General features: G+C 30.9%; 1 protein-coding gene across 6 annotated transcripts; it reads right to left on the reverse strand.

Annotated features, from left to right (window-relative positions):
* Nucleotides 1–1,023: 1,023 nt before the first annotated feature.
* LOC126915630 (uncharacterized protein DDB_G0287625-like) lies at nucleotides 1,024–20,112 on the reverse strand. Of its 6 annotated transcripts, none has more exons than XM_050720479.1 (10): nucleotides 17,929–20,111; nucleotides 14,098–14,211; nucleotides 13,668–14,030; nucleotides 13,167–13,436; nucleotides 12,683–13,076; nucleotides 12,084–12,518; nucleotides 11,897–11,995; nucleotides 11,620–11,821; nucleotides 9,753–11,455; nucleotides 1,024–9,424 (listed from the first exon to the last, which is right to left on the reverse strand). In XM_050720479.1, the coding sequence occupies exons 1-10, from the start codon at nucleotides 18,196–18,198 to the stop codon at nucleotides 9,354–9,356; spliced, it is 3,921 nt and encodes a 1,306-aa protein (XP_050576436.1). In that variant the 5' UTR covers nucleotides 18,199–20,111; the 3' UTR covers nucleotides 1,024–9,353. The 6 variants fall into 6 exon arrangements, with proteins under 6 accessions (XP_050576436.1, XP_050576438.1, XP_050576437.1 ...); XM_050720481.1 differs by lacking the exon at nucleotides 17,929–20,111 and adding exons at nucleotides 15,443–15,491; nucleotides 16,249–16,366 and having other exon boundaries at nucleotides 11,620–11,995; XM_050720480.1 differs by lacking the exon at nucleotides 17,929–20,111 and adding exons at nucleotides 15,443–15,491; nucleotides 16,044–16,242 and having other exon boundaries at nucleotides 11,620–11,995.
* Nucleotides 20,113–20,215: the final 103 nt, after the last annotated feature.

Below are 20,215 nucleotides of genomic sequence, written 5' to 3' on the forward strand. Positions count from 1 at the left end.
TATATCACACTAAGATGAAACATTAATTTTGCTAAAGTAACTTACATCAGAATTCAAGCTGTAACTATATTATTACATTCTTGTATTTGACACACTGGATTATTATTTTCTATTTCAATGTAAAAAGTAATTCCTGTCAAAGTTGCTGTCATTTGATGAAGATTAATTACTTGTGTTTCTGTTATTTTAATATAAGTTATGTTTAAAGCATATTTACCTGTTTCCGATTTTCTTCTTCGATGTCTAATCTTGTTGATGTTGCAAATTATTTGAACTATGTTTGGTCATTGTTCTTACGATTTTAGTCAGATTTCGTAACAAGATAAAAAAAAAAAAAAAAAAAAAAAAACAGACTTACAATATCGTTGTATCCAAATAAATTAAAAATATGTTTGCTTTTTTCTTTTTGCACCTTTTGTAACTCACTTTTCTTTTATTGAAAAATGTTGCCATTTACGATTGATCGTTGAATCTAAAGAGTTTCACAAATTATATTTATCATTTCCGATTTTTTTATATTTCAAATTACCATTAACGTACACAAGAGTTATCAATCTTTAGTTGATTTGATTGATTAGTAAGTCTTGACTGACGGTGAAGGACTGCGAATGTTATATCATTTCAGGATGAAAGATGTTACATCTGACTTCTAGACTGTTCTGTTTACTAACAACTTTGAAAATAAGTACAACAGTATTTGTGGCTAATGATACTATTAGTTATTATTACACTAAAGAAGATTCTATTTTACAATGTAAATCAGGATTTAATTAATCTCTGATTAAAAATCTCAATTTTTTATATAAAAGATACAAGAATTTTTATAATTAATTTTGAATAATTCAGTAATAATTTTTTTAGGATTAAATTTGATCGAGGCTATAATATTCGACTCATTAAAAGAACAAAAAAAAGGAAAAACAAAATGAATAAGATTAGAATTAAAATCAAGTTTTTAAATAAAATGCTGAGCGTGCATGATAATAAGGGGCTAATAACAAAAACAAGTGATGTTCTCAACAATTTGTAGCGCAAGTGATATCATTTAATGCCAAGCAATCAAATAACATTGACATCAGATAATTGAAGGCATGGCAAAAAATTATTTTAACAACTATATTCGTTCGTGTCCTTGAATTTCGTGTTCGCAAAAGACGCTGTGAAAAGCTTTTAGACATAAACCTTTGCATCTTTTCCATGTTTTTCAACATAAATCAATTTCGTACGGTACAAAGTATACTCTAGCTCTGAATTCATACGCTCAAAATTTCATTTAATAAGAAGACTCATTTACATCAATTTTTCCAACACTGAATCCCTACGAGAACATATTTCTCTATAAAAGAAAGAAAAGAGAAAAACAACCCTTGTTTATCTAAAAACTTTACAAGCGGTCTCACTTGTTTTTTTTTTTTGTCTTCCTTCAAGTTTCGCAGCACGCTCTTATTTTACATTTATTATCAATCAACATTGAAAAGAATCGATTTCGCGATTGTGCTCTTTCTTCTTCTTCTTCTTCTCTTCCTTCCTCCTTTCTTCTTTTACTCCTGCTATATGTTCGTTCGTCGGCATTTGCTTTCTTTTCTCTAACGATATCCTTTATTGTCGCTATTTTAGCAAAAAGAAAGAAAACAAAGAAGTAACGTTAACATTGCTCGACAGACGTAATCGATATATAATTTCGTTAGGAAACACTGTGCTTCCGTCTACGCTATTTCGTTTTACAAAATAAATAATGCTTAATTCGTAAGATCCGTATTTCTACGTGTGTAGTAACTAGAAAAATAGTTCTGTTTCCAGACGATCCGCGGATCCTCTGATTTTTCCTTGTCTCCCGGTAAAATAATATCCGAGTGTTATTTTGGAATTTCGATGAAATGCGCGCGAGAACTTGAAAAAATCAACTATTATCAGATTATTTTTCGTAGTAGTAGTAGTAGTAGTAGTAATAATAATAATAATAATAATAATAATAATGATAATAATAATAATGACAATGATAATAATCGTTTGTCGTACAAATGATAGAAACGTTCTTCTACACGCTAATACTCGTATGTATGTATGTGTGTATATATATATATGTGTGTGTGTGTGTATATGCAGATTCTTGTATGTATATGTACATATATATATATTTATATATAACATTTTAATGACGATCAACAAAATTTACCAGTGAACCTTTACGCAGAACAGCTGAAAATCCTTCTTTAAACGGAGGCAGAGAAAATTCGTACTCATTGGTCGTACATAGTGCAATAAATACAAATTTCCGAACGCTATTTTCTTTTTCTCCTCTTTGTTTTTTCCTTTTAAATATAATATACAACAAGGTAACAGTATTTAGACGGGTCGTCGAACCGAAGAAGTTGCATTCAGTGCATGTTGGGTGCAACCAATGTAAAAACGCAAATAGTTTTATTACATTCGACAAACGAAAATAATAATATAATATAATATAATATAATATAATATAATATAATATAATATAATAATAATAACGAAACTACATGTAACACAATGAATTTGAAAAGCGCACGGTATTTCAGGTGAGATCGAGATAAATAGTGCACGTTTGATCGCGTGACATCGTGAAAAAGAGAAAAAAAGAAAAGAAATATATATATATATATACTGTTGAAAACGAAAACGAATTGAAAAATTCGATCGATCAAAATTGAGAAACTAAAGCAGAATAGAATAAAATAAAATAAAGCAAATATAGCAAAATAAATAAAAAAACTGGCAGAATACGATATAAATGGCTGGTAAATGAAGTATCCTCTTTGTAATTCCTTATTACTTTTGCAAGAGAAAAACCTTGAAAATAAATTCATTTTTTCTTTTCTTTTTTTTTTTTTTTTTTTTGTAAATCAATATTTTATAAATCAAACGGAGGTGAAAAAGTCTTCCTCCTGAAAACGATACCAAGGAATGTTAAATATTTCTGAGATTGCTTTGCTTCTCCTTCCTTCCTCTTTCTTTTTACACTTCTTTTTTCTTTTATTTTTATTAAGTAACTAATCATAAGAGCCAGACGAGAAAAACGTCGATTTCTGAAATTCTCTGGTCAAACATATATAAAAGTGGCGCAATGACGTGATACAGGTAGGATCGTCAGTAATGCACATATCGAGATGTTCGAAGAAAAATAAAGTTAAATAATTTCTAAACCCTCGATACTTAAAAATACTTGTCTAATATTTTAACGTTATTCTTTTCCAAATATACTCGCGTATGTGCATTCGTATGTCCCTAACAATGCTGCGTTCAGCAATCTTCCGCGATATATGGACTTATTTTCACTTCTGATCCTCCTCTGACAACCACAGAATACGCGTTCCTCGTAGGTAACCAAGGAAAAAGCGCAAGTTTACATAACAGTCGTATAAGAAGTAAAAAAGAAAGATAGAAAGCTGTGCGAGAAATGAGAGGAGTCATCGCGAAAGCATAACGAGAAAGCGTAACAGAATCAATGAAAAAGTAAATAACATGCAAGAAATATGTAGTCACGCTCAAAACTGTCGTTGTTTTCTTATCCCATGATTTTCGTTAAATCGAAACGTATATTTCTCTCGTGTATTCTCGATGCACTTGTTGAAATCTACATGTATGTTTTTTTATTATTTTCTTATCTTTTTTGCATTTTTTTATTTGATATATTTAGACTTTCACGGTTATGAATGAAATAAACCGCGTTACTAGCGCTTTAATCGTTTACAAATTAAACGCAGGAGACGGTGGTTGGTTGTTTCTCACATTTCGCGTGATCGCTTCTTTTTCATACAACATATATCTATTTATATATATATATATATGTATATCGAAGGATATCTCATAGAAATTTCCACGTTCAAATTCTACGATTTGTATGTGTATTTCTCTCTTTCTGTGTGAGTCTACACGCACGCAACTAAGGAAGAGGAAAACAAAAGAAAAAAAGAAAAAGAAAAAGAAAGAAGGAAAAAAAACGAAGAAATAGAGATATTATATCACAGTATCGTACGCAAAGCTTGTATGAAATCGCAGATAGAACAGCATAAAGGCCAAATGGCGACACTATACGCGTTTTTCTCGTTATCTTCTTTTTTCTCTCGGTGTGAATAATTATTTAGGAGGACATTATTTCTTTTTTCGCTCTCATGTGTAGAAGCATATTGAAATTCACACGGTTTCTCATTTTCTCTCTCCCTCGCACATCTGCACTTTTTCTCTTTCGCATTCTCCCTTTTTTCACTCTCTTTCTCGCGCTCGCTCTCACTTCTACTGCGTATTTTTTTCGTTTACACTCCATGGCAAATGACTCTTTACATCCATGGTCCATGATAGCTTTGCATGAATTTGAGGTTCTCAGTATCGTTAATAACAAAATAGTAAGAAATAGCCGCTGTATTTACGCATCCTGAGAATAAATCGGGGTTTTCTCTTTCACTTTTCAATTCCACATTTTCGACTGATTCTTTCTCTTAACATGACACAAGACACGCGTCTTTGACAATTTCCCTTTTTCTCTGTTGCATTCGCAAAATGAATTCCATTTCTGTTTCTTTCGTTACTCTCTTCGTTCTCAATCCGTTTTACTTTCATCGTGCCAGATTTAAACGATTTATCATCTGAATACGTATCATCGGCGAAATACAGTATGCAAGTAATATTCGAAAATATTTTACTGATTTTTTTTATCTTTTTTTTTTTTGTATTTTGGCTTTTCAGCTGACAAGAGAAAAGAAAACAACAGTTACCTGATTATTTATGCGTATATCACAATGCTTATCTATGCTCTAATTAGATTAATTGCTAAGCAAACGGCAGATAATACAATACGGCGTTAATGTAAAAAAGGAAAATTATATATATAGATACATATTTATGTATTATATATGTAGATATATATATATATATGTATATATATTTATATACATATATATATATAATTTTATATATATACATATATGAACATCACTATAGAACATGTTCTGTTGTAGAACGTGTGTTGTATTTAAATATCAATTTTCAATTTTCTCACTGAGTACTTCTTAATTGACATCCTGCCAATTCCACGACGCGAAAAAGAAAGACATAAAAAAATAAAGGAACTCGAATATTACTTTATACTGTGTTTTTACACCCACAAAAGGGAAACCTTTGGCAACATACTTAAACGTTGGCAACAACATCCTCTCTCCAGTGCTGTTCTTTTTTTTTCCTTTTGTTTTGTTTCAGCTGGACAGCACAGCCTTTACCATACACGCAAAATATTCTCTTTTTATTCCTTTTATACACGCATAAGCACTCGCAAATAGCTTCTGTGATTCTCCGTATAATCGTTATCGATAATCAGCAAGTACAATTAATAGTTAATCGAATAGCTTCATCATAATCATTAGCAATAATTAATAATAGTTATTAATATACGTATATACAGTACAGAAAAACTGCTTTACACTGAATAACAAATTGTACAGTGATACAAGGCTAACATTGAGATCGTCGGATACCTTCGTCTTCTCTTCTTTTCTCTTGCTTTCTCTTTCACGCTGTCTCTTTCTCTCTCCATATCTCTCTCTCTTTCTCTCTCTCTCTTACTCTCGATCAATTATTAACCTTTATCTCCTTCTTTTTACTTGTTTGAACACTATCAACATGCCCGCGCTGATAATGAAGTTTCATCTCGAACAGATGTAACCCACGAATACATAAACATTTCTGGAAACTTTCTGTAACCGGAAGCGCATTTGAAAGTTCAACATTCGTGTCGAAGGAAATCGATTACCTTGAAATTATAATATCTCCAAAAATGTTTCAATTATTCGTCGTGATCGTAATGTAATCACGTTACTTCTGGATACACACAATTGTTTCGGCCTATGAGAACAGTTCTAGCGGAATTACATAGACGGTACCGTCGAAACTTGGCGAAGCAACCAAACTTACAAATAAAATCATTGGAAAATCCCTTTCACATGCACAGTTTCACAAGAATAAATTGGTACACATGCGTTTATACGAACATAACAATTCAAGACGGGAAATAACATCAACTATTTCTGTGTTTCTTTTTTTGTTATTTTTTTTTCTTTTTTTTTCCATTCGTTAAATTAATTTTACATCTTGGCGACGTTTCAACAGTTTCAACCGAATTTATATCACTGATATAATATAGGCTGAGAACGAGATGTGCAAGAGTAATACGCTTGATTTTGGAACTTCATTACGTCCAATTAGGATTTTGTGCCCTTTTCGTAGACGAAACACGTACATATTTGCGTTACAGCACAGACTATTAGTTCATGGATAAATGCAATTAGCCTGTTATTGAACGAAATAAGCAAGCTTTTTTTCCCTTTTCATTAATGTTTAAAACGCTTAAATAAGTGAAAACAGAAGAATCATACACTTTACCTGTTTCGTCGATCACTATTAATTTGGTACTTATAAATTCAACAAAGAATATAATATGATACATTATCACCTTGCACGTTGATATTTATACATCTTTGTCTATCTTTTTCTTTTTTGTCATTCGTTATAACACAATTAGTTAAACCGTGTATTCGGTACATAATATCGTTTCGCGGCATAGCTGCCATTCTGCAACGCATACACAATTTATGGTCCTATTTCCCTTCAAGTACTTCTGTGCTAATCTCTGTGAAGCTTAACAGTCATGGCCATTTGAACCGGTCAATGGCACAGGCTGATACTGCACTCTACTAACTTTAAGGCGATGAAGCACCTGACTTTTGAATAGTTTCTTGCACGCCGGATAGAAATACCCCGAAGAAACATCATCCACTTAAAGTAAGGATAAAATCATTACCACTTAATCATAATGTGATGTAATGTAATAGGTCTTTCGATTAAAAATGAATTGATCATAGTACAGTTGAATATAATGATTTATCTAGGCATTCAGAAGTGACTGATCCGTTGCACTAGAAATTTTCCTGTATTTATGAGAGAGAAAAAAAATGAGATATCGATTTTTATACTGTAAAATGATTGATGATGATGATAAAATGATTCCACTAAAATTAATTGTGAAACTAAATCGTAATGCTTTATCGTATGCTCTAGTATTGGTATAATATACTATCAAAAAAGAAAGTATATCAAGCATATCAATGATAACACGCATTGAATGATGTTTTCTTTGAAGTATATTCTAACATGCATTAATGGTTTTTATATATGTTAAATACTTTTAACTTATTACTCATTCTTGAAAACTGTACCCCCAGCTGTACTGTACTGTTATATTGCTGAACAAAATGAAAAATATTAACAGAGCTTATATTTTCTGTTTCCATGCGTAATTTTGAGGGTAAAAAAAAAGACAACAACAAAAATCGCCAATTTTAATTTGTTAATTACGATTAATGATAATGTTAATAATAATAATAATTAATAATAATAATAATAATCTATACAGACAAACACGCTTCCATTCTTTTATATGAAACTTATCTGCAATAATTGATTAGCTTTATCCTTATCTTCGAAAATGATAAGTTTCCACACAATTTATTAATTAGTTATATTTTTGGCTCTAAATACGCGACACTTGCATTCGAATTGAAAATTATGTTTCGTTATATTGATTATCTATCAAAAAGTAAAATATGTTGGAGGTAGGCTTCCTACATAACGAATAGAATCGTTGTGAAAGGAATCGTATTAACTTCATTTTTCCCGTTTATCTCTTTTTTTTTTGTTTTTTTTTTGATTAACTACTCATATAAGCTTTTTTTCTTACTGTAGATCGATAACAACCACAAAGTGTATTAGTTACTTTCTTTTTTACCATATTCAGAGTATAACATAATACGATGAAAAATTTTAAAAGAATTCAAAATACAAGTATTCAAAACTAAATTAGATATTAGCTAGTAGAATATTTACATGCACTACACGCATTCATACCATCATACTTTATGATCACAAGCAAGTAGTTTATTATAATTATTATTACCAATAATTAATAGTTAATTATTCATTAAATAAGCAAGTTTGTGTAAAAATTTAGCGTTTTTTGTCTTGTTTTTTTTTTTTCGTTTCGACACATTCGCACTCTTCTCATTGTCTCTATCCAATTCAGGACCTTGAGCGCAGCATTGCAAAAAAAAATCAGTTTTCATTGTTCTCTCTCTCTCTTTTCCTCCTTTCAAATTTCTTAAACTATTATCTATTGTGGCTGTAAAAGTAACCACTCCATAAACTTGTAAGTCAATCACACTACTTTTTTTTAAATATTTTACACGTGTTCAAAAACACACTTACATTCACCATTTTTCATTACACTTCACACATCTTTATAGCTTTCTTTACTTTTCTTTAAAGGTTCGTCTTAAATAAAGTACATGTAATCTAGCAACCATTATTTTTACGTTTAACCTTCCTAAAGTTTTCCTTGAAGACTCACTGATGGTTGCAATAATTCTTGTTTTCAAGGTGTTGTTTTAAGATCATCTCTGCTCGTAATTATATCAGATAATTATTACTAGTTTAGCAATATTTCCGACGGATGATCTCAATTTGGTATAATTAACATAACAGGCTGCTTTCAACTATTTTTAAACTTTATTACAATGGTCTAAGATGTATTTTTTATTTCTTAAAGGCATCAGCATAAACCACCATGTCACAGCACATGCAGTTTTTGAAAAATTTGCTTCATCATAATCTTGTTTCAGTTAATTTTTAAACTTCTTAAATAGTTTTTATATTTTTGTTTCAAAGTTGCAACACTTTCGTAGCTGATCCGAAAGGCATTTTACTTTTTGTCGTTTTTTCTCCTCAAAAATTATGAGACATTTTAAGACTACATGAATTTTCACATTTTTTTTACAAGAAAATTGTTTATGTTCTTAAAGAGCGAAATATGTTTTATGCATCGCGAACTTATAATTTTCAGTCAAATATTGTATCAGATGTCAATACTGAAACTTAAATATTGTGTTATAACCTTTTCAAAGGTATTTTGCAACTCATTAATGTATGTACAGTCAGAACATACACAATTTATAAGTCTTGTTCTTTCCAGTGATTAATAATTATGTACATTAGTTTTAGAGGCACACTTTGCGCCAGTTGGCTTTACAGAATTATCACTGATGATTTGACTCAAAAATTAGTATAACGTTTATTGGCGATCGAAACCGGTAGTTTCTGCAACTTGTTTAATACAGGTTCGATCAATTTACTTGTATTTAGATATATATTTGGTCTTGCATAGTTAGCAGACTCCTCTGGCTGTTTACAGTTTTATAACGGATAACTTGCAATAGAGGTAATTTTGCAGTACAAAAACATTATTGTTGTTATTTACCCCATATTTCTTAGTGCCCATTTCACTGACCACTGTAGAACTGTATACGACCGTCTGCAGTTACTGGCATTTCCCTCATAACAGCGTCCCATGCTATATTAACAAAGAGAAACAAATGAAAGGATTACGAACTTTTAGATACCATACCGAATGCTAGATAGCGCATGTATCTCCAATTTCATGTCAAAAAATGCTATCAACTGCAGTAAATCAACTATATAAATATTTCAAACATAATTACATTGATCGGCACCTTCTGCAAATTCTTACGATTGCCTTCAGCACTCAAGCAATTAACAATAGTTCAAAGATTAATTTATAGAATTCAATATCGTTTTTTAAATATTACCAATACTGCATTATTTGATCTTTTATTAAAAAATTGGAGGCAATGTAAAGTCATAAAAGAAAATTTACTTACCTAAGCCAACGAATGAGACGATTTTATCATGATTGTACGTTTGTATATTAACATCTTCTTCAGGAGCTACATAGAGCATAGAAAAATCTTCTTTTGGCTGATGGTGATACTTTTCCATTATTCCTGGTGGAGGTGTGGGTGGTGGTGGCAAACACGTAGGAGGAGGGAATCTTGGAGGATAACCCATGCACGGTAATCGCTGTACCATCACCGGATGCAGAGGTTGTTGAGTTACATGCGTATTTGGAGGTTGCATGAAATTAGGCGTAAATTTATCACATCTCATGTGTTTGTCAAATATTGGAGGATATCTATCGAAATTAGAAGGTGGTTTGTTTATGAGCGGTGGAACGGAAGGAAACACAGAACTAACGCTTGAAGTCTCTTCGGTTGTCGAATCTTCTGACAATAAAAGTTGCTCGTTAATTTCAAATCCAAACCTAAGTTCCGTAGGTAACTCGCTGTTCTTGGTAATATCTGCTGCAGTTTCATCTAGTAATATAACTGCAGGTCTCGAAGTTTTTTGTTTATTGGATGTTTGTAATTCTGCTTTCTGTGTCTGATCTTTATCCGAAGTAGAACTTTGTTGTTTCGTTTTTTTACATTCGGAATCTTCTTGTTGTTCTTGTTTCGAACTTGTAGAGTATACATTTCCCGATTTAACCGTTTCATGCTTCTGTTCTTTTAAGATCTTTGTTGATTTTTCGGTTTTTGTCAACTTGATTGCTTCTGATTCAATATTTTGCACTTCTTGCATTGCTTTTGGATTATTTGTAGTATTAGCTTTTTGCGATTCAACCTCATCATTTGAAACAGTTGCTGGATTATTTTTATTTTCACAGTGTGTATTAGAACTTTCAGTATTTTGTGATTTTTTTCCATTTTCATCATGAAAAGTATATCCAACTTTCTTGAAATGTTGATCTTCATGTGATACTTGATTTTGTACATTTTGATTATTTTGAACGTAACTTCCTCCTCCTCCTCTGCGTGCTCGTGGATTGTTACACCTCGTATTTACAACATTGTCTTTATTATTGACAGTGTCTTTATTATTGCAGTTAGGATTGTTGTTATCAGGTTCAGGGTTACAATTGGTTACAGTATTATTGAGTTTTGATGGCACTGCATTCGTTATTGAAGTCTCGTTTGATGTCGTGATATGATTATTACAGTTCACAGCTTTTGGTTCTTGTTGTGTTAAATTTTGACGCATTTTTTCAATATCTTGTACATATTTAATAACCTGGATATTTTTATTAATAGCTTCTTCTTGAGCCTCTGCTTTGTTTCTCTCCGTTGAATTTTTCATTTTCGTCAAAGTCGGTGATGGTGGTTTTTCGAAACTTAGATTCAAAAGATGATTCGAATGGGTGAAGCTATGTTGCCTTGTTTTCCTATCCGAGTGTTGTAATTCATCTAAACTAGGATAATAATCTTGAGGAATCTTGTCTGGTTCTGAAGGTGTTTTGGGTGGCACACTAGGCCACGAAGATGTATTTAACATGTTTGGAACTATTGCAGACATATTTAACACTGAATTATGAGTCATATTAATAGTTGCCATACGAGCTATGTCCGCGTAACTTGCTTGCGGCGTTCCGCCCGATGAGGTAGCTATTTTTGATAAATTATGTTTGGACGTATTTGATGTAACTGGTAATGAATGGACAGAATCAGAATCGCTACTGTCTGATTTATCACTGCAAATAATAATTACTTTAATTAGCTAAAACGTCTTCAATAATGTAAGTTATATAAACTATATGAATAAAATACTTAATTTGTTTTATGATTTTATCCTCTTATAGATATCTTTCAAAGTAACATATATGGAAGAAATTAAAAAGAAAGTTGTATTAATTACCTTGGTGGCATACTGCTTGCTGATTTTCTTCGAAGTTCAGGAGAAAGTGGTGTTCTATATTCGTTAGAAAATCCTCTGGAATTTTGGAGATAAGATCCTGACGTTGTTAAATTCTGTGCTCTACTGCCACTGGAACTTCTTCTCTGTTTTTTACTTTTCTTCTTTTTTGTAACTACCAGGAATTCTGTTTCATGTTCAGGCTCTGGATTGATTTTTTTATTGGAGTTTCGACGACTAGCATAATCATCTCCAGTATCATTGCAATATATAGACTGACCTTCTTCCGTTCCCCAAGATCGTCTATCGCCACGACTATCGATAGCTGCGTCCCCTGTGCTTCTTTGTTTCGCACGGCGTAGAGCAACATTGATCGTGCCTATTCAAGCGATACAAACAAACTTCATGAACTTTTTGCGTTGTTTCATTATTACTTAAATAACAAGCTCTTATAATCAATTACTTACCATGTTGACTTGATATACTACTGGCACCACTAGAACTGACGCTTTTCTCCGTTGTGAGGTCTTCGAGTTTAGTCTTAGATATTTCTTCAAGGGAATTAGATTTTTGTAATTTGGCAGGTAACTGTTCCCTTTTAGTATCCTTTTCTCTGCTTCTTGGCTTTGCACCTGAACTAGTTTTTACTCTTACCGGATTACTTGGTTTTCCTTTTTTACTTTTAGATTCTTTATTTTCAATAAAATTAATTAAACTGTCGATATCTTCATTGCGATGTCCTTCAACATTTTCAGCACTGTATACAATAACATTAGGTTCTTGAGTGTGCTTTCTTCTAGGCTTTTTCCGTTCCCCATTATAGTTTTGTACTGGATTCCCGTTTTCATCCAAGGACTTCTTTTCTCCAGATCCGGTAGTATGCGCTGTATACCTCGAGCCTTCTGTGCAAAATTTACATATTTCAATTTGTTATAAATTGAAAGCTTTTATAAATGTCAATACCACAAAAATGTAATATTTAAAAATTATTAGTGATATCTAAGTATTTGCAATGTATGATAATTTTATGATAAATAATATTTTATAATTTTGGTATATCACCTACCCATTGTAATATTTTGTGTTTGTAAGGATGCAGACATCATGGAGCACAAACTTGGAATTACTTTACCCTGACTAGCACTAGAACTATTTGCAGTTCCACCAATACCACATTTCACACTATTGAAAGTTTGAAAAGAAAGGGCTCCAGTTACTTCTGTACCATTAACAGATATTTTTGATTTATCTTGCTTTCCACTATGTTCACGGAGAGAGAAATCTATTGTAGTATCCACAGGAGTTTGAGCTATATCGAAAGGAGTGCGCGATATATATTGAGGTCTACGTGGTTCAATAATTTTCATTTCAATTCCTTCATCATCTTCCGTATCTAAGGAGTGAGGTCTCTGAACCCCACTTATAGTAGATCCCACATTCCTTTCACTAATAGTACCCACCTAAAATAATTAATACAAAGATAAATAAATATAAATAAATAAAATGCACCAAATATATACAATTATTGTATTAATAATATACGAATTTACCTCAGCATCACCTAAGTCAATCACCATGTAATCTGATTTATACTCTGGTGGTGGATTATCTGATTCAAGCATTTCATTTGTCCCGTATTTTCCTTTGTTACCTCTTTTCTCACGCACTTCAACTTCACTTTCGCACAAATCCCTTTTGGTATCCTTTTTATCTTTTTCCTTTTCTTCCTTTTTCGTACTACTATATGATGGTTTGTCTAAAGATCTGGATTTTTCTTTGTTAGTCCAATCGTATGCTCCTCTTTCTTCACAGAAACCCTTCTTAAAAGGCAGAAAAGGAAAGTATACATTTAATTAAGTAACAACTCAATGTTGTGTTTACATAATATGTTACATAAAACTCACAGCTACATTGTTTTTTTACAGATAATTATTTTAAATAAAATTAATGAAAAAATAAAGGAAAATTAATTCACAATCACGAATAATGAATATATAGAACAATTTAAACCAACAATTTTTATAAGCAATTTTCAATAAATATATATATACCTTTTTATCAAATAATAAGTCTAAATTAGCCAATGAAGCAAGACTGTGTGATGCATTAACATTCGAAGGTAATGAACCACCTTCTCTTTGTCTTGCAGATACACTAGGTCCTGTATACTTTTTATTCTTTCTCCTATTTCCTCCGTAGGTATGGCTAGATCCAGATGACAAATAAGCAAAACTACTATCAAACTCTGAAGCAATAGGTTGTGCTAAATTTTGCAATGACCCTCCATGTGTCAACCTTTCAGATACAGAGTCTCTTTTATGCCTCCTACGATTTGACCCAGGTAAGCAACGTGAATTGGTTATTATCCTACGACCTTCTTCGGTTTCATCTGCCTCTGCTTCTTGAAGCAGTTCCTAAAATGAATATCATTAAATATGAAAATCATTTTATTACAATAAATAAAAATATAACTATGCTTACTTTAAAAAGGCTTGATTTTCCTTCACGATCTTTGGGACATTTATAAGTTATAGCTTCATCCAATAGTGCACGTAATTCACCTTCATTTAATGCAGACAAAGTAGCTGGTTCTTCCTAAAAGATGCAATTAAAAGAAAAATGTTAAAGTTAGTTGTATATTATGAGTACATGTAATAATACCATCATTATACTTTGTATATAGAATTTAAATGAAAGATATCCTTGTAAGAAATTCATAAATAATAAATTAAATATAAATATAAGATGCAACAGAACAGATACAAGTAGATACGCAGATTCAAAACATATTTTTCTTGATCAAGAATTATTATATAAGTTAAAATGAATTTTTGAACAAATAGATTTTCTTTTATAATATAAAAATAACATTAATTTTTTAAAAATAAGTATATAAATTAATAAATTTTGTATCCAATTTAGTTAAAATATACATATTATAAAGTATATAATGTTTGGGAACACTTTGTTTGTAACCTATACATGGTCTAGGAACATGTTTGGCAATGTAGATTCAAATATGGAAAGTATGCCAAGAGTTCAATCCAAACTTTAGGTGTAAACCATAAGCGGCAATATATCCAAAGATGTACTAAGAAACTACAGAATATTCTAAATATCTATGACTTGCATAGATTATTTTATTACATTGTACGTTACTGTTATATTACATTATCCATTTTCTGTTGAAACCTAATTTATTACTTTAATTATAACTACAAAATATATAACAATTAATCATATCAGATCAATCTATATTTAATTTAGTGTTTGTAAATAAAAATGTCTATAATTTTATTAATAAATGTTGTATGAAAAAAATGCATGTTGTTTTACAGTATTTGTATTATTATGTGTTATACTGAACACCATAGTATAAACTAGACCACAAGGCAGATAAGTATAGATAGATTCCAAGAGTGAATTTAAGGTTTCACTTATTGGATTTTATGAAGAAATATACAGACCACATAGAAAAAAGTATATTAGTATAAATGATGTACACTAATGTCACATTTAACAGTACAATCTACACACATCATATATGTACGTTACTTTCACTATGTTAGTCATATGTATCATAAATCTTATTTTTAATAAATTCTTAAATGTATGGATCATTTATTTATTTATAATCACTAAAACTTTTAATATTTTCATTAATACATAAGAGCAATACGTTTACTTTTCCTCTTTCCATTTTAAAATGCTTTTAAAATGTTAACCAATCAAAGCATGTAACATTATTATACTAAAATGTACATAACTGTTTATATAACAGGAAAAAAATTATAAATTTATATAATCTTTGATTTGATTTACTTACGAAATACTGCATAAATAATATCATCAGCGAAATATTTTTCACCTGTAGGCTATAAACAAAGTAAAAAATATTGCAAAGAAACGATACATGATGTGTCATTTATTTTTCGTGGTAATTTGACCAACATTACTCTGCGGTAACCTGACTAGCTTCATTCAAAGCAAAATATCTTATCAGAATGGCTGCCCACGTAAAAAAAAAGAAAGAAAAAACTGAGTGCAGTCTTTTTTTCTTTATTTGAAACAATACACAGATATCGTCGAAAAGACAAATCGTTTAGTAACAAACTTTCATCAAAAACAAAGAAAGTTAAAAATGATTACGATTCCTCCCAGAATATGCCGTTTTTACAAAGATAACAAAACCTTTGCGAACTTATTGACCGTGAATCGTCATAACACACAATGAAATACTTTGTACGTTTTAGCAGCTAGGTTAATAATAAACTCTTATCATTATTAGCAGAAAAAAAGAGAGTAAAAAAAGGAGAAAATATGTTATCATTCGTTTCGCACTGTTGGGTAATATCCCACGAAAAAAAAAAAGGAAAAAAAAAGAGAAAGAAGAAGATACATGGTTTCGTGTACGAAACAATACAAACCAATCGTCTTTGAAGATTTCAGAAAGCACTGTTAATGAATACTCGTAAGTCCTTGGAAATACGAAAAGGATAGCCAATAGCGAGTTTACCTTCGGTCGCAAATTAAAATAGGACACACACCAGGAATTGAAGTTTTGGGCTTGTCCAGAGATCGATAGGGGGTCGCGATTAGCTAATTGAGACACGAGATACCGGGGTGACTTACAGACGAAGGAAAAATCTGCTGGGCAGTGCCGGCACGGAATTTATATTTTTAGAGGGCACCTGGGTCGGCTGCAGTCGTCTCTGCTCCGTCGAACTGCAGTCCCAGCAGTATAACCACCGTTACGTAGAGACCTCGCGCATTTGAGTATACGATAAACTGTAGCCGACGATATGCTATCACTGTTCACAAGAAATATTTATCGGCAGTATCAAAAATACAGTACCGATTTTAAATGCTATTGTGACGAGCGGGCGCGGCGCGCTCTTCTCACCATGGCCGCCGCCATTACACTGAGAACACGGCCATTCCAGGATCGTAACAAGCAAGGGCCCTTTCGTACACCTATTCGTTATTCTTTGTAAATCTATGTATATATACAGTGTATTGTATGCTTAAAAGAGTTGCATAAATTTACATAAAATAATTTATATAAAATTTAAAAAATATATAAAATTTTAAAAAATATAGTATACGAAATTATATTAAAATATATGTAGACTGAGACAGATTTATATATTTTATCCAGTTTCATATTTTTTTATTAACATAATTAAAGAAATAGAACCTACATAAAAATTTCTTTCTCCCATTAAATGTTATAACAAGTATCTCACTTTAAATATTTTTTATATTTTTGTGTATCATGTGCATTTTATACATTTTTGCACCTCCGAATATCCCATAAATGCATAAATATCTGTAGTCTAGTTATATAATAAAATTAAACTTATATAATAATATAAAATTTACAAGATAATATATACATATTCCTTTTCCATTATGCAAATACATATGATAAATATACATGAGTAAATATGTAAATATAAATATATGCACTATTATTGAACATTATAAAAATATATATATTTTATTTTTAAAGTTATATCTCATTTTATGAACTAAATTGCATGAAAATTAGTGATATGATTTCAACCATATATTATCTTTTTTTATTCGTTACATGATTTAATAAAGTCTTTAATGCAACTCTTTTGATGATAAAATAACAAATATGTATGTTTGAATTATAAATAAACTATAAAGTTTAATCATGATAGCATCAATAATGTAATTCATGTCGTTCATATTTTAGGAACATATAGTTGTACATAATCATTTATACATAAATAGTCATACTATTATCAATTCGATTATATTTTTCATATTTATATACTATTTTCTTGTCATAAAATATGGAACATATTTCGTAAAACTTATGAATTTTTTATAGTATTATACCATAATAATTAATTACAGATACTTCGTAAGCAATTATTAATTACAAACTTTTACATAAGTTGTCCATTGATAGCTTTTAATTAAAGTAATTATGTCAAATATTTAATTAATTTGAATTAAATGTATAAAGGTTAATATGATTTAGAAATTACAAGATTTAATTTAAAAAATCAACTGTTATAAATACTATGTAGTCATTATAATAAGCAATGAATAACTTGTTCAAAGGTTTATATTATTTCTAGTTTGTATATATAAAATAATACTAGAGGTCAAACTTTAAACAAAATATTTTATACTATTTAAATTTAAAATACATTTTTATATATGTATGTACTACATATTTATTTCTCATACAAATAACTAAAATGATACTATAGTATTACTCATTTCATTAATAAGCATCTTGAACAATTTTGGAATTCTTGTATTTTAACTCACCTGTTTACTGTCAGAGGTAATACAAGCCGGTGCACTTGGAGTTGTTGAATCTGAATTAGTGTCAATGTTCGTCGAAACACATTCTGTATTCGAACTCTGGTTACTAACTGTTTCAACACCTACCACTGAATTCTCTATATTATTTCTTTCATTAGAGGTCTCACTATTATTATTTTCAGCAGCTTTGTCAGGTGCTACTGGTTCTTGGCGATGTTCTGGCCCTGGGGCCATTTTGATCGAAATTGACAGTGTTGTATCCACTGCACTCATATTTTCATCATTTTTCTTTGGTGTTGTTAAGGTCTGGAGACCCGTTTCGTTTGATCACAGACGGCAATTTGAGATTCTCGCATGTCGTATTAGTTAAATTTTTTTCTTGATTTCAGTATTTAGTTTATGAAACTATCACGTCCATGTAAATGAAAGCATTTTACACTATGCCGATGTCACATTAGGTTAAATAATTAATTTAACCATTCCAAATTCAACACTTTTAATTGGATTCAAAAACAATACACGCATAAACAACAATAATTATTTGTGTTCAGATTGTGAGATTCAATTGATGACTTTTCCAATGTGCTCGACTTTACGCGCGTACCACGCGCGCTAGGAAATTGACAAAAATGGCACCGTCCACCATCTAGTGTCGTGACCGTCGATCAATTAGGAAACTGTTGTCTCTCAATTTTTCCTTTATTGCTCTGATATATTTTCAATTAACTCGTATATATTTTCTGTGCATTTACGTTAAATATTAAAAGTATAACTTCCTTCTCGTATTTTAATATCAACGATTTTATCGTCGTTGAGGTTATTTCAAATCTACTTATCAGTTTCAACTACAGCTGTCGCTTGGTAGAATACGTTATATATGTTCTAACAAAACACGTACTATGTTTGCTGTACGAACTGATAGATAAATATTTATTTTATGTTTAAATCATATATTTATCAAAGGAAGAAATACAAAAGAATGAAAAATTCTTCTTGCACGTTGTTTTAATATTGATATATTCATTTGGAATTACTTGTTTCCTTTCCATTAGTAATAAAACATAAAAAATATAAAATTTGCGATATTACCGCCTTTCTCTGATAACAAATAAACTTTCGGTTAGAATTGAAAGTATATTTAAATTACTTAATTCATGCCATAATTATAACAGCAGATGTATATACGTTAGAACGTAAAATATACAATAAAATGAATGGAATGCTTTCTGTGGCACTTATTAGAATTTCATTCAGTGAATAAAAAATAATAATTATTTTTCAATGACATGCCAAATCAGTTCTTGGTGCATTTACAATTGTCTCGAAAGGCGTCAAAGAAAGTCCAATTTTGGAGTTACAAAATGAGGTTGATAATCGTCGTAGTTCGAGGTACTCATAAATTCAAAATGGCCGCTGACGATATTAAAATGCACATTTTTCTCTCAAGTATATGTTGCTTGCAAATCTTTTTTTATACGAAATGCAATGTTACTGGTAAAGTTGTTGCAACCATGTACGGATGGAAGACGCGAAAATGTATTTGTCCAAAACGACGACACTGTTCCTAGCATCGCTTGTACACATACCAACAAGTATATAGTTTGTACTTGCTATTATTTCGTCGTGCATAGGTCTTGGAAGACACTGAAAAATCACTTTTGAAACATCTCACTGACAACTAAGGAAACGTTGCACAGAGTCACAAGTACCTGATCGAATCATTGAAGCGTATTTCAAAATCGTCGGCGAATTATCGATCGCATAATGTTACTTCTGGCTTATGCACTTTTCCGACGATGGCACTAAAGCGGTACGACAACGATATTTTCTATCGAAAACACTCAATTCTAAAGTAAACCAGAGAATCTCATTAACAAGATTTATTTAAAATACAACATTAATTGTATTCTAGTAAATGGAAAGTAGTCCACTCGAAACTTCATTGCACGATATCCAAAATCCAACCGTACGGTTAATCAGTTTTACCACTAAAACATTTCACTTGTCTTCACTATCGTTCGATCGATATTATTCTTAGCTAATCACGTTGGGAAAAAAGTGAAGGAAAACTGACGTAAACCTGTACCGACAGTTTTCTCCCGACACAATAAACGATCGCTTTTGCGCAGAGAAACGGCGGACCAGCCGTTTAGCCTCCGAAAATGTCGTCTGGCTTCAGGAGCGTAACTATGTGTCAAGATATCTTTTTTGTAACTAACTTTTTACATTTCTGAGGTAGATTCTATTAGAATGGTATAAAAATAAATTATCTAACATAAATTATTATTCC

Source organism: Bombus affinis, chromosome 4 (assembly GCF_024516045.1).
Source record: "Bombus affinis isolate iyBomAffi1 chromosome 4, iyBomAffi1.2, whole genome shotgun sequence".
In the NCBI taxonomy this organism is placed as follows: Eukaryota; Metazoa; Arthropoda; class Insecta; order Hymenoptera; family Apidae; genus Bombus; species Bombus affinis.

What these genes read in the sequence shown, in the direction of transcription:
- LOC126915630 (XM_050720476.1), bottom strand. Translation starts at nt 18,198, where the DNA reads ATGAGTGCAGTGGATACAACACTGTCAATTTCGATCAAAATGGCCCCA. An exon ending in TTGACTTAGGTGATGCTGAG is followed by an intron (nt 13,077 to 13,166) that starts GTAAATTCGTAT and finishes TAATTATTTTAG; the next exon opens with GTGGGTACTATTAGTGAAAG. An exon ending in CGTCTCATTCGTTGGCTTAG is followed by an intron (nt 9,425 to 9,752) that starts GTAAGTAAATTT and finishes TTGTTAATATAG; the next exon opens with CATGGGACGCTGTTATGAGG.